The sequence below is a fragment of the Lipotes vexillifer genome, unplaced genomic scaffold (assembly GCF_000442215.2).
Source record: "Lipotes vexillifer unplaced genomic scaffold, Lipotes_vexillifer_v1.1 scaffold511, whole genome shotgun sequence".
NCBI classification, from domain to species: Eukaryota; Metazoa; Chordata; class Mammalia; order Artiodactyla; family Lipotidae; genus Lipotes; species Lipotes vexillifer.
Window position 1 is genome coordinate 245204 of NW_006784934.1, and position 24121 is coordinate 269324.

Below are 24121 nucleotides of genomic sequence, written 5' to 3' on the forward strand. Positions count from 1 at the left end.
TATATGAAATTGCTAATATCTTACTATTTTTGACCTACAACTAAGGAAATTTTGTATGTTCAGCTTAATAGCTGGATAAGGGTGTAGACAAGATTTGAGATACTTAGTTATACTAGAGAAATCTACCAACAGATTTATACTAGAGACCCACCCTGTACCTTGACTCCCAGAGAAAAGTTGTTTCTTTTGGAGCTAAGCAAGGATGATCTGGCCCTGGGGCTAATCGTTTTTCCTCTTCCCTCCTGTTAAACTTTCAGCACTCTAATTCCTCATCTCACAGTCCTCTTTCTGTCTGCATACTTGTCTTTGTTGGGTGTTGTGAGGAGGGGTTGGACCTTGACAGAAGTTCCCATCGTGCCAAGGAGGTGGCTCTTCACTCTGTGAACATGGCCTTGGAACAGCAGCTGCTTAAGAGGGGGCACCACAAACAAATCTTTACTCCCAAATACTTTCCCCACAACCAGTAGAGATTCCTTCCTTTGGGTTAAGTCTTAGCCTCGTTAAGCATCCTCTTCCAGCAAGTAAATACATCCATTCCCGTGATGCACCGAATGGCTCCATTTTTAGATCACCATCCCCCGACACATGTAAGGGACACTAGGCACCGGAAAGACTGTCACCAGCCACATTCCCAGCAAACAGCAGTGCTTGCTGGAAACACTCTGAGAATTAGCTCAAACTCAGTGCCTCCTACACTTCAAGCTGCAGGCCCTATTGTTTTTTTAGTGAGGGGCAACCTATTAAAACTACTTTCCCATGTAAACCAACCTCCCCATAATACAGGGCCTGCCACTGGCCCTTTCTGACAGTCCCTGCCTTGTGGAACTTGAGTGTCCTTGTTCAAGCCTCCAGGGGAGAACTCCACAGAGACAAAGACACCCTCCCAAAAAGCTGCAGCAACTCCCTGGACTACAGAAGGGTCACTCCAAGGGGGAACTGTCATGCAGCCACAGCAGTGGCTCCTGGAGCACCAGGCCAGTAAGGAGCATCTGGAGGAAACCATGTCACTTGGGACAATCCCCCTTGCAGTTGTTTTAGATACTATGGAAGCTGGAAGTACAGGTAAATCCCAAGGTCAAGACAGGATGAAGGTTGCTGACAGAGGAGAACCCAGGGTCACAGAGTCCACGGCACCTCTAAAACAAGTTCAGAGAACCTTCACTCCACTTGACAGGTCATAATTTTAATCCTCCCTCTTTATGTATGTGTTTGCTTCGGAGGAAGTCTCTGGGAATTATATAAAAGTTCCCAAGCTTACTCGGGCTTTCAGTAAAATCTTGGCAGCCACTCCTCACAGGGACAAAGTTTTCACTTTAGATGTGGGCTGAGACCCACAAAGTCTTCTTTCCTTATGCTCATCTTTCTATCCCCTTTCAAGTGCAAGGTCTCTGCAGTGGCAATTCTCCCTCTAGCTGAGCACAGTGGGCTCCCCAGGCACGTGGACAGATAGACATCCCGAGGCTGCTTCTCAACCATGAGACTCAGTGCAAAGACTACTGCTTCTCTTCAGCCTCATGGCCTTCGTCCTCTCTTTGGAAAGAACTGAACCATTGGGGTGGCCACCACCAAAGATGTAATTTGACCTCTCATTTTGCTACTGAGTGACCTTTCTCAACCAAACCTCACTCTGCTTGGGCTCATCCTCTGCGAGCCCTTCTTTCCTGAGGCTCATGCCTCTGGAACTTGCTGGGTGTCTTCCTTCTCCAGGGAGCCAGGCAGCACAGACATGCACCCACTGTGCAGAGCCAGCTCAGATGGCCTGAAGGGTGTGCATGTCTAATCTACAGTTAAGCTAAATCAGTGTCTTCCAGCAGCAGTCCATCTCAGATTTGAATCAAAATTGCCCTTAATCTTTCAAACAAAGACTATTTATAGATTCACTCTTTCTTCCTTTCTCAGTTAGTATCTAAAACTAGCTCCCCACTCTTTCTCTACCTGACTCACCCTTGGTTGGGGTAAGGCTTTCTCACTCCCGAGGTCCTGGTTTTTAACTTCTCTGGCACTTGCCAACTCTGTTCAATGTTTTGTAACTAAATGAATGATTATTATTTTACTTTATATACCTGGCACTACAGGAAAAGAAATCTAAGAACAGGAAGCTGAAAAAGGTAGAGTTCTTTCTTCAAAGGTCTTCATTATAGCAGGGGCCAGACAGAACCCAGGAACACAGACCACAAGACAAAACTTATTGTCAGGCCGAGGGAATCTATTTTCCCACAGGAACAAGAAGGTGTTACTGTCTCCACCTTATAGGAGGAATCTCCCACAGGTAATGCTGGATATTGCACCATGGGGCTAGGCCTGTTAAAGGTAAATATATATTGACCCTTTCACCCAAAACTATATTTGGGCCACATAATTTCTGAGAAGTCTAGAAGGAAGAACAATTTAGACATAAACAATTTCTCTCCCATTGCAGAGACGATGCCTGGAAGCAAAATCTGTCAGTGTTTCCACTCCAAAAGAACCATATGTTCACATCTTCTCCATGATGTGAACATAAACACACACACACACACACACACACACACACACACACACACTTTGGTGGAGACTTCTAATGAGGGACATAATTACATGGGAATGAAAAGTAGCAGCTTCATAAGTAAAGGCTGAAGGGTAGTGACCTTCTCACACTGCAGCGTGAGAATGACACTTCTTAAAGAATCAGGAGGAACTATGATGGGCTCTGATGATGGTGATATCACAGAGCTGACACAGTGAACTCACTAGGACTCCTGTTGGGGTTCTGGATGGCCCAATGGATGTCATCCCTTGTCCTCTTTTGAACTCAGAATAAATTTCCAAGAAAGACCTAGGAGACTGATGTAGTAGAGACCAAACTACCAGTTTTATTATTGATAAAAAGTGTCTGGAGACTATAACATAGGTGTGAAGGCTGAAGGAGTGAGCTAGAACTCCCTGAAATAAGCTGACTTCCCAGAACTGCAGGCCTCCTCTGCTGGGCTTACCACGCAGTGGGACAAGCCCAGATGGTACACTTTCTGCAGACAAGGAGGTCCTAAAGAGTTCCAGACTCAGCAGTCACATCAGTCACCTTGGTTCCCACTGAGGGGAAGGAGAAAGTGACGGGGCTAGAAGCCAGGAATACTTCTCATGGATATCTCTTTTCATTCAAATAAGAATGGGGACTAAGTGTCCTGGCCACAGCTGCCTCAAGTTCTTCTCGACACTCAGAGGGCACTGTTGTGAACCCAGCCAGCTTCTGATTGCACTGCAGTGCGAGGCTTGCAGGATGAGAGAGACTCATGAGAGGCATTTCAAGAGAGTGCAGTGGGCGGCTGTGTCCTCCCCAGCTTTCCTCTCACACTCCCTTCTGGAGCCTTGGGATCGCACTGGCATGGATTGAGATCGACAAACCTGAACGTGTTTTGGTTTGAGGTTTGGCAATTTCTGTAACTCCAAAGTATTCCACAAATGTTTTGTGTTCTACAAAACCAAAAAATATTGGCCAAGCACTTTTCCCCCTAATTTTTAAGCTCATGTGTTTTTCAAGGAAATGTAATCCGTATGTTTGGGGTACATTTCTATGCAACTCATCAAACCATGCTCGTCTGTACAAGTCATTTGATGTCTAAAATGCATGGGGAAAATCACAGATTTATAAGAAGAACTGTGTTAGCACAAGCAGGGCCAGCGATGGGGCACTGGTGGGCACTGCTGGGAAGGTGGTGAACTAACTGGATTCTGCTTTTGGCACAGGCCACCTCTTCCCAAAGATTTATAAATAATCCTCTATATCCTCAGCCATCAATTTTCCCATCTGCAAAATGGCATTAATAATTCTTGCCCTCATCCTGCAGGCAGCTAGTGAGAGTTAAAGTGTGATTATCAGGTAATTTTGAGCTTTTTAAAGAGAAAATATAAGGGCTTCAATACTTGTCCCAACAAGTTGATTTTAGTCTAGCTTCCCAGAGTGCTGGAGGATGAAAATGGCTTCTACCTTCCCTAATTCATCCTTGTCCCTTCATGACACAGGTGACTTCAGTCTCCTCATATCACAGTTTCACCTGCTAGGGACGTTCAGCCTGACTTCCTGTCCTTGACTATGGAACCCTTTTTTGGGATATAGGAAGTAAATGACACAGTCATGGGGAAGAGTCTACACAGACAGAGAATATAGGTTGATTTATGTGGAAAAGAGAAGGTTCTGGCTACTTGAGTAGGATCTTTAAGTGGATGAAGGGGGGTTAGAGGAAGAGCTCTATTCTCGATATCTGTTGAAGATAAAATAAGTCAAGTTTAAACTGTTGGCATGATAAAGCACAAAGTGCACAGACTTTGACATCAGATGGACTTGGGTTTTCATCCCTTCTTCAATTTACTGTGTGACACTAGGAAAGCTGCTTAAACTCTCGGAGCCTGTTTCCTCATTTGTAAAATACAGGTTGCTTTAAAGATTAGAAAGAATGTAAGTAAAAGGTCTGGAACACAGTAAGTGTTCAATCACAAATAACTTCTATAATTACTGATATTACTTAAAACAGCCTGCAGATTTAATAGGACATAATGAAGAATTTCCATGTGATCAGAAATAAATAAATAAGGCACTGACATGGGCTAATGAAGATCCATAGTTTTGCTTTCCTGGAGTTCTTACAAAGAAGAGCAGCCCACCAGGCAGGACAGGCAAGTAACTGTCTCTCCTGAGCAGTAAGATATTCACCAGCCTTAAGGCAGACACAGGCCAGGGCCAAATGATGTGTCAAGGTCCTTTCTAGCCCAGTGAGAGGACAGAAGAACCTTGGGACTTTAACTGAGCTGTCATCACAATTTCCTAACCAGAGACAAATGCTTCAAGACACAAGGTCTTAATCTCAAGATTAAAGCGTGGCTCCAATTCCCAGCGCGAGCTCTAATGCTGGTCAATACAGCCACTCTATTCCAATTTTCTGTTCTAAGTCATGCCTCTGAAAAACAAGGAATCCAATGGGATGACAAAGCAAAGAAAAAAGAGACAAAAAGAAAGCAGTCTTTGGAGTGCCAAGAATAAAATAAACAAATACTAAATGCCACTGGAGATGCAGAAGGAAAGAAAAAGAAAGTAGTTGGATAACTAAAGTCAGTAGGGTTGGTCTCTGGAGACAGATGGTGATGTCTAGAGTGGAAATTCTTAACTTTTGGTCATAGACATTTTTGAAAATTTGAAGAAAGCTGTAAACCTCTCCCCAGAAAAATGCACACGGCTCATCCACACACACGTTTCCTTTCAATATCTGGGAACTCACAGAACTCCTGAAATGCATGCATGGACCCCAAGCTAAAGATCTTAAACACCCTAGAGGCTTCTTTATGAAAGGCCAGCTCCTATTTGAGCTCCTTATCACTAACAAGTTCCTCAATAAGCCCAGAAGGCAAAGCCCTAAAAAGGAGGCAACAGGAAATGGCTCACAGGCATGTTTTGTGACCTGGACATGGAATAGAAACTAATTGGGAGGAAGAGGACTGTCTATCTGAAATGGAAGGAATAAGTATTGGCTTCTTCATTGGCTAAATTTTGAAAACAAAGGCCTCTTATTTTAAACAAAGAGTCATTAACTGGAAAGCATTCAGCCTGGAGTCCATACGCCTGAGGCTATAAAACTAACCAGTTGCTTGACCTAGAAAATATTACTCAATTTTGTCATCTTCAAACCAGAGGTTCAAGTGAATTTTACTTACTCAATAGATGTGACCTTAAAAAATTTTGAGGAAAATAAAATTTTAAAGAAATCTAAGTGTTTTTTAAATATGATAAAAGTTTCATAAAAAGTGCTTTCATAAATCATTTTGTAAAGAAAATGATCACTACACACATCTGATTTTTAGCATAAACTAGGTTCTAATATAATGTGCTACACAGTTCACGAAGTGACTCTAAATATAATATTAGATAGTTTATCTGAAAACTCTTGAAGAGAAAATAGCAAAGATAAATCCTGACAAACTGTGTCATTCAGATGTAAAAAAAAAAGGTCCCCAAATTAGGAAAATGTCTGAACATTAAAGTAAATAGTTATTGCAAGGTCTACACACTTACAGGACACATGTGTCATATTTGCTGTTTCAGTAGAGTTTATATAAAATGAAATTTTCTGATTGAATAATCTTCGATGTATCTGCTTTCCCTGCCAATTTCAGCTCTCTCCTAACTCTCTGTGAATAACAGATTTTAATTTTATATATGAAGAATGAGACAGGAAGGATTTAGACAGAAGCAGAGTTAACCAGAAAAATACCACAGTCCCTAAGGCTATTTACAACAAGAGCAAATAGTCCTACAAACGTCACCAATTCCTGAGAGTTCCACAGTATAACAACCTAATCATAATGATGATGCTGGGTCATCAAGAAAGAGTGTTCTATAAACTCTCTTTACTAAAGCGGAAAACATCTAGTAGAGTTTGGAAATAATTCCTAGGAGAAAAATGGTCAATTTTTAAACAAAGTTTTAGCTCTTATAGGGAATACTTTTCTGAAAAATTTTATTTGTCCACAATTCCTTTTTTCCTGATAATGAAAAATAAAGGAGATATTAGTATAGTTGCTGTAGCCACCTATAGACACTTATCAGAAAAAGTTGCAATCTTTTAATGACAATAAATCACTGTCAAATTTGTTTTAAGTGACTAAATTACCAAATAGGATGCAGGGAGAAAAACACCATGAGGGATTCAATCGGATGATTTACAGTGTGTTAACAAAGAATTTGGAGAGTTCAACCTTTTGGGGGCAGCTTTTTGATTCTTGGATCAACTACCCATTTCTCTTTGCCTGCGGCAGCACAGTTGCCTAGCATGCAAATGTTCTCCAAAAAGCCAGAGCCAGAAGCCACCAATGGGGCTTGGGAAAAAGAACGTCATATAGAAAAGAAAGGTCAGTGAGTCTCTTGCCCAGTTTGCTCACCTGTTTCTTCCAGAATCTCTGAATCCTTTAGCAAAAGGGTTTCTGTCAATTTTTAATCTGGTGATCTGCAAACAAACAAAAAAAGCATGAATTGTATTTATATTAACTGACTTCTTTTTTGGTTGCTCCTAGAATGTTAATAAAAATCACCTTGTTAACAACAGCTGTTGTTTTTATTTAGTTTCCTCTTAGTTTGAGATTTAGATTGAAGTTGATACAGGACTTGGTCCTGGCACACAGATGTCTGACCCATCTGACCCACATCTCCCTAAAAACCAAGGTTTTCCCAGTATGTGACTCTGTAAGCTCTCTTCTGCTTACCATCCTTGCCCCCAAATGGTGATAAATCACTTGCCCAGACAAGCAAAGGTATCAAAATGGAAAATTGGACAGTGGTCAGATCCATAGTGCATGACACACAGGAGACAGTTGAAACATGCTTGTTGAATGAATGAGTAAATGAATGAGTGAGCAAGTGAGTGAAGAACGAATGAATGGGTTCAGTCAATCCAATCAGGTGCAATCAGGTCACCAGACAACCTGCCTCAGCCTGAAAGAACCAAATAGTTGACTGCGTTTCCCATTTCACTTAAGTTGTGCCTTTCTTGCCGCTAGGGGTTGTTCATTTGATGACCTAAAACGGTCTTGTAAAAGACACAAAAAAGTAAGCTGGACTTTTGTCAAGGTTGCATCCAAAGAAAAATCTACAAATGTGGGACGGGATGGGGCAGGACACAGTGCAGCTCACCCAGTCTCCAAGTCCCACAAGCCAATCAGAAGAAACAAAGAAGCAGCTTCATAAGGCTAAGCAAATCCAGTGCAAACAGTTGTGTGACCTGGGTTGGATGGGTCCTTAGTAGACTTCTGGTTCGACCTCCACTCAGTGCAAGAGTCCCTCTCTATTGCATCCTATCTTAGTCCCCTCCCACTCTGCTACCGTATATATTACCCTCTTGCCTCCAGACTAGAATGGCCCGACCAACGAATTCCATCTGCGCTCTTGTGTTTCCGCCTTTAGCCTTTGTCATGGGAGGCATTTGGATACCTTCTGTCTGAACCTGATGTTAATGACTCGCTACATTCAAGCGATAGAGACTTAGAGGTGGGGGTTAAGGAGCTCAGGAAAAGAGGAAAGTCACTCTCAATAGAAGGTAATTCTGAAAAGAAGGGGATCTCATTTTCAAGACCATCTTCCCATTTCTGATCACTGTAGAATTTATCACTAGGACGGCTGAAGCTGTTTCTTGTGTTGCAAATCTTTCCAAGTCCCTCTTCTGTCTCACTTAGTCAGAGTGGAATTTCCCAAAGCCACATTCTAAAGGTCTTTAAAACGCAATGTGAGATTCTGACAGACTCTGACTTGAAAGTACCAAAGTTTTTTTTCCCCCCTAAACGTCCTTTGCCTCACACTAATAATGTAGCACTCATAATGAAGCAAAAGCAATTTTACATCTATTTTATAGACCAGAGCAGGAGCCTGAAGCTTTGGCTTTCTAAAGTCTAGCGTCTGCCCTGTGAATACTGTATTGAGTTTAAAGATTGTCACTGCTTTTCTGTTGTTGACTTAAAATCAGTTCTTTCTTCCTCCATAATCCACAGCAATAAACCACACACCATATTTTCTTTTCAAGTTGGGGTTATAATATTTTATTTTCTCCTTCAAGTTGGCTTATCCTGTCTGACTTATTTTTGATAGGGGTTTCTGATATATGATTGTGCTGCTATGTTTTGGGGGCACAGACCCCTGTAAATATAACGACCTTCTATTTCATGGTCCTGGGAGAAATGCTTGAAAACCAGTCCCCACAGCTCCCTGTATCACAGGCCAAGGAGTCTGCATGGAGATTTAATAGACAAATGACACCAAATGTTAGGAAACACAACACCTCTATACTTGTTTCAAAGCTTTTATTGTGGGATTTGGACCGCTTTATGAAGAGTGTGATTGTGCTACTCATTATTCATTTATGATCAAGTGCCTTTTGTGTGCAAAGCAATGTGACAGGTAGCACAGGTGACAGCGTGGCAGACAGTCAGTATACGGCTGTGTATCATCCCCCCCAAGAAGTTTATAATTGAGGAGAAAAAAGAAGACATACATATTAATAATTACAATGTAAAACAGAAAGTGATAAGGTTTGAAATAAAGGTAAAGTGCCCCAAGAGCTTAGAGGAAGCAGTAATTGCTCCGAGCTGAAAGGCTCTGGGGTTTCACTTTAGTGGAAGCACATGAGCCAAGCTGGGAAGGATGCATAGGATTTTAATGAAAACTGCAAAAAGGGGAGAAAGGAACAAGGGAAGCATTTCAGAAGAAAGGTCCTATGTAAGCCATAGAATTGAAGTGGGAAGGAATGAAGCATTTTTGAGAAACACTGAAGATTCCAATTTGACCAGAGCACAGGGTACAGGAAGAGAACCAGTGAGAAAGAAAGCTGAGATCCTGGCCTGAGGCCACATCATGAAAAGGCTTTACTACCCTGCAGACATTTAGATACCTTATAGGTAGAAGAGAGCAATTCTAGCTATCCAAACCAAATTATGATCCCAGTTAATGCTTGTGCTGACAACTTAGGCTATATCTACAAATACCAAGGGTAAGAATGACAGTATTTTGGAGGAATAAATCAATATATTCACAACCTCAATAATCCTTAGTTTCTAATAGTCCCATGGTTTCCATATCAAGAAACTCCTGGTAGACTCAATATAGAAAGGGATGCAAATGACAGGTTGCTGTCCTACGGGAGACAAGGATGTTGCATAAGGTGCATTCTCATCAGGTAGAAAAAGAAGTAAAAATCCTCCCCTTCCACTCGAGTGGAACATGAGGAGAGAGGAGAGAGACAGAAGAGAAGCAATCAGTTAGACTTACATGTGCCTTAGCTTTCTACTCAAACCAAAATCCAAGGGCGATGGGGGAGACTCAGAGGAACACGGGCAGGGTCACGTCCATACACACATGGGGGTGGCTGCACCAGTATAAGTGCTGTAGGAAGAGGCTTGAGTTAGGATCCCCAAGCCTTCCATGGCCCTTCGGCAGTGGGTCAGGGACTCAGAGGTCCTCACATGCCATGACAGGGAAGGCAAGGTGACCCCGACATAGAGGTGCTACAGTCCAGACAGGAGTCAAACAGAGGCCCTGGATGAGAACTGAGGTGAGGCTGAGTCATTCAGGGAGACCCAGGAGGCCCAACTGAGGCAAGAACACAAAAGCACAAGGTCAGCAGTCTCCTGCCAGTAAAACAAATCAACACAAGGAACCCCAGGACCAGCCCAGACCTGACCCCACCCCAGCAGAGGCCAGTGAGGCCCAGAGAACAGCACAGGGGTCCACAAGCAACCACAGTGAGGGCTCAGAAACCTCACTGCCTCCACCCCTGCCCATGCACCATACATCTAGAAGCCGTCTGGAGGAGGAGGCGAGGCTCATTTGAATAGTTAATTTTCAACCCTCCCCTCAATTATATTTACCAACTAGGCTCAAATATGGCAGTCGATCTCCACCTCGTCACCTTAGACCAGGTCAGTGTCGTATTTTGACTGAACTACTCTAAATACTCTTCAAACTGATTTCCCTTCTTCCACTCTTGTCCCTGTCCAATCTCTTCATTCAGCAACCAAAGCGATCTTGGTTAATGCACCATAGTTGGACGATGTCATTCCTCCAGTGCCTACCACTATGCTCAGAATTCAATCCAAACTCCTTGCCTGGTCTTGCGGGGCCAGCATGCCCTGACCCCTGCCTATCTCTCTATCCCCACCCACCCTCCCCTGACTCTGGTCCCCAGGCTCCAGGCAACCTGAGCTGCTCTCAGGGCTGGCATGTGCCAAGCTCTTTTCCTGCTCAGATTCCTCACGTGCATTCTACCTCCGGACTGAAATGCTCTCTTCTGTACTCTTCATATAGCTGACTCCTCATTCTAAGTCTGAATCTAAATGTTATCTCCTGAGAGGCATCTTCCTGGATCCATCCCTCCAAAATAGGATATTTCTGCCACTCTCTTTAATTACACCCTCTTTAATTCCATCTTCTTTCTTTTTTTTTTTTTTTTTTTTTTTTTTTTTTTCTTGCGTTATGCGGGCCTCTCACTGTCGTGGCCTCTCCCATTTGCGGAGCACAGGCTCCGGACGCGCAGGCCCAGCGGCCATGGCTCACGGGCCCAGCCGCTCCGCGGCATGTGGGATCCTCCCGAAACGGGGCACGAACCCGCGTCTCCTGCATCGGCAGGCGGACCCTCAAGCACTGCGCCACCAGGGAAGCCCTTAATTCCATCTTTACTCTCAACCCAGTTGGTAATTATACATTTATTTTGTTGTTTACATATTTACTATGTGTCTCTCCCCCTAGACTACAACTAGGAACCCTGTCTATTTGATATACCATTTAATGAAGCAGAACCGAATATGACATGCTATTCATGCTCAATGAATATTTATTCAGTGAATGCATGGAGTGAGGGAGTAAATGAATGAATGAGGATGCGGGAAACAGAAATCACCAGTCCCAAAGCCATCACAAGCCTTAGACAATACAGATCAAACAACTCCCCCAATCCCATTTGCTTTCACTGTAGGCATTACAGACAAAAGTCTTGAATGTCTTTCCAGTCAGAACAAGGTCTATTAGTAACTTCCATTGTAGCTAAAGCTATGCCACAGCAGTCATGCTCAAACTTGGTCTGATGATAATGAGGCGACATGGAAAATACAGAGGTTGTGGAAGCATTTTTCTTCCCCGATTTTCTTTCCATAACCTTATACTGATGTGTGTAGTCTGAGTTATTGAAGACTATGGGATATAAGGGGGTAATTACTGGCTTGCCACCATTCATCTTAATCATTTTCCCTCACTATTTTGCCTAGTAACATAGAGGCAGTTGATAAATGAGGTATACCTCACCATGCACAGTGCAGACATAAATAGCACAACCTACAAAGAAAATGAAACCTGAATATTCTCAGTATAATTTTACAGGACCAAGGCTCAAAGGGACTTCCCTTATTAACACTCTTATTCTTATTTTTTTTTTTACCATATTGCTTGAAAAGCATTCCATCAGGGTAAAAAAAAATTTTAAGCCAACATAAGAAAAAAATTCTGCACTATTTGATTGGAAAGTTAGAGCAAAACTGGCTCAATAGTTCAGGATCTAATGAGTGGCTCAGAAATCCTATTGAATTTTCTTATACAACCCTGGCTGTGGTTTCAGACTTCCTATCTAGTTCATGTAGCCAATTCTCATCAAGAAATAAGACTGTATTATTACCTGAGGAGAACATGGCTGTGTCATTTTGAAATCTAGTTTCCTGTTTGGAAAAAAGTAAAACAAATCAAGGTTCAGCAGTCTTTTTCCCTTAGAAAAGACAAAGACTCTGCGATGGAAATTTCCTGCTAATTCCATGAGAACATATTGGCGTCAGCTTCTTCCAAGGAAAAGCATTAAGTGTAGAATCACCTTTATTCCCACTTCTACCACCTTGTTCTCCATGATGAGAGTCTGGGCATGGTGTACTTTCCTCTCCGTGATAAGCCTGCCAAGTCGGCACTCCAACAGCAAATAATAGTAATAACAACTTCAGTATGCTAGCGGCCCTAGGAGTCTATGCATCAGTCAGCAAGGGTGAGAAGGAATGGGAAAGGGGGAAAGAAAAGCATAAACTATTTCATGAAAATAGAAACTCTTTCTTCACACTTCACTCCTACTTATATCCAAGGAAGCAGAACCACGGATACATAAGGAAACTGGTAGTAGAGGTATGCTGGCTAATTATTTAGTCATTTTCCAAGCATGTAGTCAGTACTATGCATAGACTATAAATATCTTAGAATTATGGAAATGGAAGGGTCCTTCCTCCTAATTAGTGGTTTGTGGGCTTCAAAATGTCATAGGCCAATTCTAATCCCCTCCCCTTCCAACACGTGAAGGATCAACATTGGCATTACAATTTTTTATTCTACCAGATAAAGAGAATTAACAGCTCTCTATTATCTCCTGCCATCATTATTCCATAAAATAAATGACATTTTAGTAACAAACTGAAGCCCAGAAAGAGAAAATAGCTTGCTCAGAGTGACACAGGTAGCTAGTGGAGAATTTAGGACTAAAAGCCAGGTCTCCAAATGCCTAACCCATTGCCATCTGTGGAACAGGATGCTGCCTTTCCTTAGGAAGGCTGGGCAATAGTTCATTTCAGTTCCGTTCCGTCTATTGTCCTTCCTGACTTGTGCTCCTCCGAACAAGTCCCTGAGAGCAATGAGGATCTATCACTGACTCTTCTCTCTTTCCTTTCTCATAGCCTTCCTAACCCTTCCCTTTATAAAAAAAAATGAAGTAAACAACTTTGCTTTAAAATATTATTTGTTCTCAATCTAGAAGGTTGAAGGAAATAAAAACACAGTAATCACTAAATATAACTCACAAAAGAGAACAGTTTATGCTACCCAGCATCTTCATGACAAGTCTGAAAATTATTGTTAGGTAACAGATCTGACTTACAGGATGCAGACCTCAAGATTCCTGGGGGAGAGACCTGAGGTTAGTTTGCTTTATTAGAAGGCACTGTATCATATTAAATCATATCTACACAGCCAAAGGGAATGTTAAACAATCACACTTGATTTACCCAGGGACTGGAGGCTTGTTAAACAGGCAAAAGCTGTTATCTAGATTTTCAAATGGGCAGAATTGAGAATGACTCATCTATTTTGAATGTCAGCACATCATGAATTCACTAACGTGACATGAGAACAGAGAGATCAAGGTAGTTACCTATTGAATATAATACCTTCGAGAGCCCATGTAGCTCCTCCAATTCCCAAGAATCTACTTTCTTCTTAATGAACAATTTATTCTTTAAAATTGCCTCTGTTCCCCACTAGCCTTCATGCCTGTGCAGGTGCAGGCATTTAGCAATGTAGGCTGACTACTGACAATCTGATGCCAGGTTTGTGTCAGTGATTTAATGCAGGTTCCCTCGTCTAGTCCTTATAATTCTATGAGGCCAGGACATTTTCAGACCAGGAAACACAAGTTGAAAGAGGTTAAGAAACTTGCTCAAGGTCACACAATTCACCAATGAAAAGGTCAGAAACCAAATTAGATATGCCTACTACCAAGTCCCATGATCTTAGTCATGGCATCCTACCCCCACCAAACCACCACTGCCCCACTCAAGTCCAAATATAGACAAAATATTTATATGAATAGAATGTACTCAGGTGCAGGAACACTGTGAAATAATGCAGAGGAAGTGAAAGGGATTTCAGGTACCCATGTTTGGTCTTCACAGTGAGCTGTAGGCTTTTAGTTTTAGCTTGGGTTATACTGACCCTTCTTGGCCTCTAGAACCGATCTCAGTGAGGCAGTAGAATGGTCATTTATCAGTGTTCTAGTTTGTTCTACAAACTACGTTCTAGGGTCATATTTATTGCCACATCTCTGTCTTTATGAGAAAGTAATGATTAAAATGGCGGCTGGGGTAGTCTTGGAAAAAAGTCCAAACAATTTTCCAAAGAACTTAGACTTATATCCCCCCTTTTCTGTAACACAGTTAATTCCAAAGTTCCAGTTGCTCAAAAGCCATGTCTATATTGCTGCTCTATCTAGCATCAGAGCTTAAAAAATCTTGATTATTAAAGTCTTCTGTAAGGACTCTCCATGGTCTCTGCAATTTTACTATCTGAAGAGTTCGAGAGAGCTTTTAATAATTTTAAAACAGCGTCCATGGCAAACTAAAGCTTTTCTACTTTAGATCAAATGTGGCATCTAAAAGGAAAGTCCAAAGTTGGGAACACTTTACAGCTGCTGAGAAAGCCCAACAACCATATAGCACTTAACATTTATTGGACTAAAGGGTTGTTGTATATCAAATTCCCCTGAAGGTAAAAAGCATCTAAGGAATTTTATCAGGATGTGCCATGAAAGATAGAAAAGTTCTTTCTACTCTATATGAACTAAAGATTGTATAACTCACCTTCACCTGCCTGTTACATACTAAGCCCTTGATAAATATTTAGTAAATGAATGTTTTTCCTCATTGCTTTCTTTGTCAGAGCACAGTATCCATTATAAAAGGTATTAAGTACTATAGTATACGTCCATTTTGCTCCAAGCAGGCCCAAAATAAAAGTAAGCAGAGTTTCAAGCTAAATAAACAAGCAAAAACTCTGTTTTAGAAAAGAATTCACTGCAGGATCCTACGAATTAGACAATTTACCAAAATATGAAATACAATCTAACTTACAAAAATGAGATTCACATACAACTTTCAGAGAACTGCATAAAGTGAGATCACTTGTGAATCCATCCAGTCACCCTCCTCAGAAAAAGAACATTGTTTAGAAATGCCCACAGTAATTCCAGACTTGGCCTCTCTCTTCCCCTCACCCACTCACTGGCTAATTAGTATCTCAATGTCAGAAAAAGCATCAGTTCTTCCACAAAAACTTCCCTCATTCCCCAAACCAAAACAAACAAACAAACAAACAAACAAAACACCGTGTCCACATCTCTGTTGTTAAGTTATTCCACTGTATTATCATTATGTATTTATGTGTCTTTCACTCAACTAAAACTCTTCTTTTCTTAGGGAGAAATGCCTTAATCCGCTAAGCTTAGAATATCGTAAATTCTCAATAAACATTAATGGAATGAATGAATATATTACTGACATAAAAACATACACATCTTAGGGTGTGGCTGGTGAGCACATGGAGGCCAATTTAGTCTGAAAGTGTAAATGGAAGCAGTGGGTCTGACATAGAGTTTGAGAGGCTTGATGACTTTGATGTAGCCTGATGGACGGCTCCACGGAGAGGATAAGAGGGAAGGAATGAATCAAACCTCAGGAATTTCAAGTGATGAGGAACATTTGCCAGGATGTAGTAGAGATCATGAAACATGGGTACAAGTACAGAGAGACATGAAAATGACTTAGAAGGTTTGGTCCTCCTGGTCAAAGATCTTGCCTCTGATCTAAATCTAGACTCTGACAGCTGCTACTAGGCATTACCCCCTTGTCATCACCAGTGCCGCGTGTGCGCCGCCAGCCTGGTGTCTCTCATTCCAGCATTCCAGTGCCATGCAGAAGGACTAAGCACTTCTTACAAAAGGATGAGTAAACTCCTTTAAAAGCGGCTGCAGCAGGAGACTCTCCAAGGCAGCCTCTTACCTGCTGGTTCTGATAGGCTGTGACTGTGGTAAACACGGTCTCAGGAAAGTTGAATGTTTTCACTCCATCCCCAACAGGAACAGCTTTGGTGGGTGAAAGGTCGCTGCTGAAATCCTTGCGAATCACATGAACCCGAGGCTGGTATTTGTGCATAGAGTGAAGAATGATCTGAAATGAGAAGGGGAAACATTACTCCAGCGTTGTCTCTAAGGTCCCTACATCTTTTCCAGCTCTCATGCAAACAAAATTACAGGATAAAAGCATTACAGGAAGAGCACAGTTTAGAGGTGGGATGTATGGGAAACTGGAAATCAGTGTACTTTCCCATGGCTGGAAGGACTAAGTGATCGGATAGCATCACATCACATGAAACCATGTAGCAAATATCCCAATCATAGGTGGTGAGTGCAATATGTTTGCTTTAATTGGATAAATACTGAATGAATTGGTTCCAGTACCAGCAGACATTACTCCACTAAAAGGTCTCAGAACCTCTGCTATGTGACAGTTGTTCCCTCCTGCTTCAAATTTTCAGCACGAGTTCATCTGTCTTTAAATTCTACAAGCTATTATTTGCACTTTGTTATTGATTTTATGGACATTCTCTTATGTCATGTCAGAGTTAAGGGTATATGCGTCTTCTCTCTTCCTTAGAAAATTATCATTTCCCTAAAGATAGGAGCCATGGTTTTAGCTTCTTTCATCTCCCCATATCATCCAGTATGGATCCCGGCATTCAGTGAAAATTCAGTATGTGTTTTACTGCCAAAAATAAATTAATAACATCAGTCGCACCAATTATACCTGGCAAGCCTTACAACCTATTATTCTCTTATAAATTCATAAATTTCTTGACCAATCAGCCAGAACTGTCCCCACAACTGTTTCCCTGAGTTTACTGCCCTGTGAGTTATTCTATTAAATACTGTGATTTATTCACCATTTTAAAATGTGTCCTCTGTTTCTGTCGCTGAATTCTCCTGACTTGACCGTGAGTTCCTGGAGCACAAGAACTCTGTCTGATAAACACAACCTGACTTACAGCAGACGTTTGCTAAATGTTAGATTTGTAATAAACATAATTTCACAAAAAGAAAAAAAACTTTTATGCTTACTTACTTAAAATGACTCAAAGATTCATTTGAGATTCTCAAAATCTCAAATGAATTTGAGAATCTCAAAAAGATTCTTATTTTACATGTTTGAAAAAAGCCTGGGGCTAGTCACTTCGAGAGCAAAAAAAGGGGGAAGAGGGAGGAAGAGGAAGATGGGATTATTTGACTCACATGTCCTTGATCATCCAATTCATTGTTGGTCAGCTTGAGTTTGTCGAAACTGACCACCTGTCTCATCCAAGTATCTCCAGAAGCTAGAGAATCAGGGTGTATATAAACTCTTGGGGGCACAGGGGAATCAGCGTTGCCAGCCACCATCCACTTGGAGCTGTGATACACATATCTGAGACAGAGAGGGAGAGAGGAGAACTCAGAGACAGATGCAGAGAGGGAACAGAGGCCCAGGAAACAATTAGGGACAGGAGGAAGGAGACACAAAGAGATGAGAAGAATGGAGTAGGATGGATTAAACAGAGAATACAGAGGAGAAAGAGAGAAGGGTGGATAACCAGGGAAAACGAAATAGAGATGGAAATGGAAAACAAGATGGGTGGGGGAGGGCAGGAAAGTGTTGTAGTTAATGATCAAAGCTGCAGCTCTCACAAGGAAAACATTCTCACAGTCCTTTTTCTTTCTTCCCCCTCTCCTTGCCTTGCACCCCTGTGTGCACACAGGCATCCTGAACCCACGTGTTTAGCTATGGAAAAGGTATTTTACTGCAACCTTTCACCTTTCAAATGCAAACCATATAATCCATTGGCCACTTGTTCAGGATTTGGTTCCTTATTAAAAACATCTTCCATATTGTCCTATAAAACACAGCCATGTGCAGAGACCCTCTAAGCCTCTCACTTGTTAACCATTTCCTAGCTAAGAGTCTGACTTTAGAAGCATTTCAATGAAAACCTAGTTTTGAACATCATCATCTTCCACATTATTTTCCCACAAAGTCACTGGAAATGAGACTAGGTTAATCAAAGTCTTCCCACTAAGTGGGAAGACTTAGTGTTTCTGGGAATGGCTGCACTAAGGCAGAGACCTCCATTTTCATTGAAATGGACGATGTTTTTAAAGAAAAGAGCATCTCCCCTCCTAAGTCCTACATCAAGACCACTTCTTTCTTAGCTAGCTCGCCCTCTAAAATACAAGTAATGGTCTTCTCTATTCACCTCTCACCTCCAAATTCATGGGCTCAGGGCCAAGTTCTGAAATATCTCAAAAATGAGCCATGACTCACTGATTTGACTGAGAGCTCAGGAGATCAATTAAGCCACAACTTGTTTCAGACAAGAACTATGTGTAAGACACATGGAGACTATGTTGGCTTTTAATGGCTCTGAAGGAAAGTTATTTAGCAAACTTGTTCACAACCCATTTTAATGAACAAAAATTCCCCTTAACTAGATGTTCTTCTTGAGGTCTTACCCAATTCTCCCATTCTTCCCCTCCATCATCCACAGGATAATCCATCAAATATATGATTGAAGGTACTGTACTAATCCACTTCTCCCGTTTTCCAAAATAAATCATCTCAACTCACTTAGTATTTCATAAACCAAATCATTCAATATGTTAATCACTTTCAACGTTGAGTGAGTTAGTTTTAGACTTAAGAATCATTTGATTTTTGCTGCTCTGGCAGACATTATACAATCCCACTCTTTAGAGAGATGTAAGGAGGATTCCAGACCAAACCATTACTGGTTCTGACTTCCTACCTCTAGTGACTACCTCCTGTCTGGTGTTCTGCCACAGGCCATTGGCATGTCCTCCATCCTTGTTCCTTATCCAGTACATTGTACAGTGCACTGTTAAAATGCTTCATCTAATGAGTTTATAGAACCATCCTGGGATACTGGTGATGCCCACAGTTCCACATCTCAGAGTCATCCTTACCTGTATCTTTTATTGTCCACAGGTACAATGTCCATTGCTATGTAGTACTGCTGGTGTGGATCCAGGCCAGTGATTTTCACTCTCATGGCAGGAAACATCCTCCTGTGGATGGGAATAATGTAGGAAGCTCAGCAGTCAGAGGGGGAGAAGTAGCAGGAGTAAAAGCTTGATGAGTCTCTTAACAGGAATGCTAAGCACACAAAGTCCAATATCCTCTAATTCTCAAAGTTGGCTGTTTTTTTTCACTTTGGAAATTATCACTATCAAATATGTTGAGGATTTACATTGCTGAAATAGCACCTCTTCTTAACTTAAATTGAACTGTTTGATTATTCATACACTCAAAGACCTCATACCATAACTTGTTTTATAGTATTAGTTAATCTTTAATGTGAGATAGATGGATAGACAAGAGCGAGAGAGACAGAGAGAGAGAGAGATAGAATGTGTGTATATACATTTCCTATTAGACTATAACATTCTTAAATATACTTATACTCTTATACTTAATATACTTGAATAACTTATATTCTTCTTATTCCCCAAGTAGCTTGTCACAGTTGATTGTAGTAATCATGAAATATTTTCTGATTGAGTCTATTTGAAAATGACCACTCTAAAAATAATATCTCAAGAAAAGAAGAAAAAAAGGAATGTGCTACCAGTTCCCAAATGAAGGACCACCAAAGTCTTTTTATTCTTATGCATAAATCTGTAGAAAAATTTCTGCAAGTTCTCAGGCTGTCAACATGTCTGTCAGAGGAAGGACACCGCAGAATAGGGAGCAAATACCAAATGAATTCTAGTGGCCTCTGGGCAATACCTTGTTTCTACCACAATGGCTTGTTAAACTTGCCAAAGCAAGCGAGGTCAGGATATGACACTTTACAACTACTCTCATAATTGAAGAGAAGAGGGAGCAGCCCCAAAGAGGTATTGAGTTTCAAGGAGACTAAAACAAAATTCACCATTCTTCCTTAACCGTAAGAAAGGAGAAAAACATCAACCTCTTTTGCATGTCATGAATTTAGGAACCAGACATAAGAAGTGCTTGGTTCAAAAATTTGGATTGCCCTGAATGTGCTCTAGAGTACTTGTACACAGAATGCTGCATTAAGCTTAACCATCTGGGGCCAGTTAGTTGAGCTGGGCAGAGCACGGTGCTAATGAGGTCAAGGTCACAGGCTTGATTCACATATGGCCTAATTGGCTTTGCTCCATTTCACGGCCATAGACCATACCCTGACCCCAGACAAGCCATCTTGCAAGTGTGCACTGGTTGTTTACATGACAGGCTTTCTGTGCTAGTCACACACTCTACTACTCAACAGAAACAACTCAAAAAGCAAATATCCTCTGTTAATAGGTTGGTGACATCATAATCATATTTGGGGGGAAAGCACACAGGGACCACAGACCTTCAACAGGGATGATGGCTAATTCTTAAATATTTGCAAAGAATAATATATTACCAATTCCTTCCCACTTTATAACTTTTCAGAAGCTTCTATTGGTATATCATTTTAGATTTTCTTTCTCTACCCTCACAAGCTTAATTAGAAAGCCTTATATTTTATTTTATTTTAAATGTATTTATTTATTTTTGGCTGCGTTGGGTCTTTGTTGCTGGACGCGGGCTTTCTCTAGTTGGCGCGAGTGGGGGCTACGCCTCATTTGCGGTGCGCAAGCTTCTCATTGCAGTGTCTTCTCTTGCTGCAGTTGCAGAGCACGGGCTCTAGGGCACGCAGGCTTCAGTAGTTGCGGCACATGGGCTCAGTAGTTGTGGCTTGCCGGCTCCAGAGCACAGGCTCAGTAGTTGTGGCACACGGGCTTAGTTGCTCTGCCGCATGTGGGATCTTCCTGGACCAGGGATTGAACCTGTGTCCCCTGCATTGGCAGGAGGATTCTTAATCACTGTGCCACCAGGGAAGTCCCAAAAGCCTTATATTTTAGTCTTATGGTTGGCTAATGAAATTTGATGGTGGGTTGCTCATAATGACTAAATCTAACATTCACTATAGGTGAGGCACTTTGACTCACGTTAACTCTTTCCAAAAATTTGGGAACCTTGGTCTATACATGTATATATAGATCATTAATTCCCGACTTAATAACAATGATTTATGATTTCCCTGTATATATAAATATTTGGCGAGCATCTTGCCAGGGATGGAAAGTCCTCTCCCTTGCTATCTGAGATAAGAAAATGTGGTTCCTCTCAGCCATCTAAAGAGGCTGCATTACATTGAAAGAGATAAATTTATTTTCTTGATGACTTTAAAAAAAAGGGTTAAGATGTTTTTAAAGTCAATACCTGTTTTGTCTGGAACACTTATATGACCTTGAGTGGAGAAGCTACCTGTCTCTTTTCAGAACTCAGGTTCTAAAATGAATGAGCTGTGTGGCTCTGGATAAGCCATTTAACCTCACCATCTATAAAACAGAGGAAAGGAATTAAATAATCCTTAAGGTGACCTTTTGCTTTAAAATTCTCTGACAATTCTTAAAATCTGACCAAAGTTGCTTTTTCTTTTTGTCAGTATTTTAGCACAGAATATCAGGTAATGTCATGACATCCTAGAGAAAAATTAATCTTTCATATTCATAAAATGAGATGTGTTTGGTTTTAATTTTATGCCTAAATTTAGGCCAATTCTTTTGACTTCCAAACCCGTTTATCCCTACAAACACCTCTGTCCATGGTGCTGATCATGCAGGTTTTGTTGGTGCATTCAAAGATTGAGGGCTCTGTAGACTAGAGTAGCTCTGAATCAACAGGATTATAGTTTGGGATGTGAGAAGAAGTAGGTGGTGACTAAGACCTTCGGAGAGGGAAAAAGAACAGAGAGTCATACATAACTAACAGTAACTAAGAAAATGGAAATTGGGGCTTCCCTGGTGGCGCAGTGGTTGAGAGTCTGCCTGCTGATGCAGGGGACGTGGGTTCGTGCCCCGGTCTGGGAAGATCCCACATGCCACAGAGGGGCTGGGCCTGTGAGCCATGGCCGCTGAGCCTGCGCGTCCGGAGCCTGTGCTCCGCAACGGGAGAGGCCACAACAGTGAGAGGCCCGTGTACCGCAAAAAAAAAAAAAAAAGAAAATGGAAATTGGAGTTAAAGACACTACATAGGAAGAAAAATGAAGTGAAAAGGAAAGAATCAACTTGGGGGATGGGGAGGGAATGAAAAAAATTCACAGAAGATAAAGACTTCTTTGCATGTTTCTGAGTAGTTCTGGAATTACTTGAGCAGAGTTACTGGTAGCAACAGCAACAGCTGAGGCACTCCAATATGGAAGCAATGAATGTAGTTTCTAAACCCAAATAAAGGGATATGACTAAAGAACAAACTGTATGTCTGTGCTGGGAATCTCTGGATATATTCAGGTATCAACGTGAATTTGTGAAGGCAGAGATATGGAAAAGTAAACATTGCAGAAAATCATGAAATGAGGTCACAGGAGAATTGTCAAGGAGGTGCTCAGGTAAACTGAATTCACTGAAGTGCAGGGAACAAGGGAATGATATCAGGAACAAAAGTGACTAAAATACACAGACATAATAGTAGTAAGTAAAGACCCCAAATAAAAACTGGAAAATCTTACAGACAAAAAAAGTAATATTTCCCCTCCCACCAAACCAATGCCCTTGCCAAAAACTAAGAAAAAGAGTAAATACTTTTTCCTTGAATTGCTGTTTCTTTCCAAGTCATATCTCAAAATGTAGACTCAAGATGTGGACTGAAACCCAAGCAACAAAAAAGAGATGGTTTTTGAAAGTGATTCTGGACACACAACAAGGTCCTACTGTACAGCACAGGGAACTATACTCACTCTCCTGTGATAAACCAGAATGAAAAAGAATATAAAAAATAATGTGTATATGTGTGTGTGTGTATACGTGTGTGTGTGTATATGTGTGTGTGTATACGTGTGTGTGTATATGTGTGTGTGTATACGTGTGTGTGTGTATAACTGAATCACTTTGCTGCACAGCAGAAATTAACACAACATTGTAAATCAGCTATACTTCAATTTTAAAAACAAGAAATTCCAAAAAGTAATTTTGAAAGTAATTCTCCTTCAAAATTGCTCCTCCTAAGAAGCTTTTTAATGGTTTTATTCTCTACTAAAACTTAAAGAAGGAAGAGGGTTTACAGAGGAGGATGAAAATGAATAAGGCTTCAGGTTCATTTTAAGCTCACCTTTTTGTGATATATTATTGTATTGAGAGGTTTCTCTATATGCATTCAAGTGAACTAGACCCAATCAAACTATGCTTTTACTTTAAACGTCTATGTGCATGAAGACAGCTTATGATCAATGAGGTGAGTCTTTTTGGTCTCTGTGATGTGAGACAGTGGACTGACTTTGTAAATATGAAAGCACTATAATTACTTTAATTTCAGTGAACTATTCCTATATACTAATAAACTCAGTCCAAATTTATTTTGATTTAAATCATTTTCATTTTAAATCCAAGGGGCAAAAGCTATAACCATTTCTTAACAGTGCAGACTTACAAACAGTTGAGACAATTGTTTTGGAGCCAAACAGATTTGTGTAGAATTCTGGAGCTGCCCTTTACTACCTGTGTGGCCTTAGTCAAGTTAATTAACCTCTTCCAGCTTTTGCATCCTCATCCATATATGGAATTATCACATCCTACCTCATCCATATATGGAATTATCACATCCTACCTCACAGGATTCCTGTGAAGTTTAAATAATGAAATACATGTTGAATATCCAGCACAAAACAGATACCTAACCATGAAAAATTTAAAGATACCAATAAAGGAGTAGCTTAATTAACAGTATTTATTTCAAGAGACGCTGTGTTTTTAAAACTTTTATCATCCTACATAAATCATTTTGCAAGAGTTTCCACCAGGTCCCATTAAAGTAATCACATTTCAAGCCAACTATAAAACACAATGGATCAATCAGCAGGGCTCCAAAAATGCACCAAGCCCATATTTTACCAAAAACAAAATTCTTACAAAAATACCTGGCTGATTTAAATGCCTTAGAAGAT

At 41.0% G+C, this 24121-nt stretch overlaps 1 protein-coding gene across 1 annotated transcript in view; it reads right to left on the reverse strand.

Annotated features, from left to right (window-relative positions):
* Positions 1–24121, reverse strand: part of TBX15 (T-box transcription factor 15) — a 102761-nt gene that overhangs the window by 18720 nt on the left and 59920 nt on the right. Inside the window, exons 3-6 of the mRNA XM_007457119.1 lie at positions 19089–19190; positions 17364–17535; positions 16078–16245; positions 6907–6971 (exon numbers count right to left, since the gene is read on the reverse strand). Coding sequence (XP_007457181.1) covers positions 6907–6971; positions 16078–16245; positions 17364–17535; positions 19089–19190 — 507 coding nt within the window. The remainder of the gene's footprint in view (positions 1–6906; positions 6972–16077; positions 16246–17363; positions 17536–19088; positions 19191–24121) is intronic.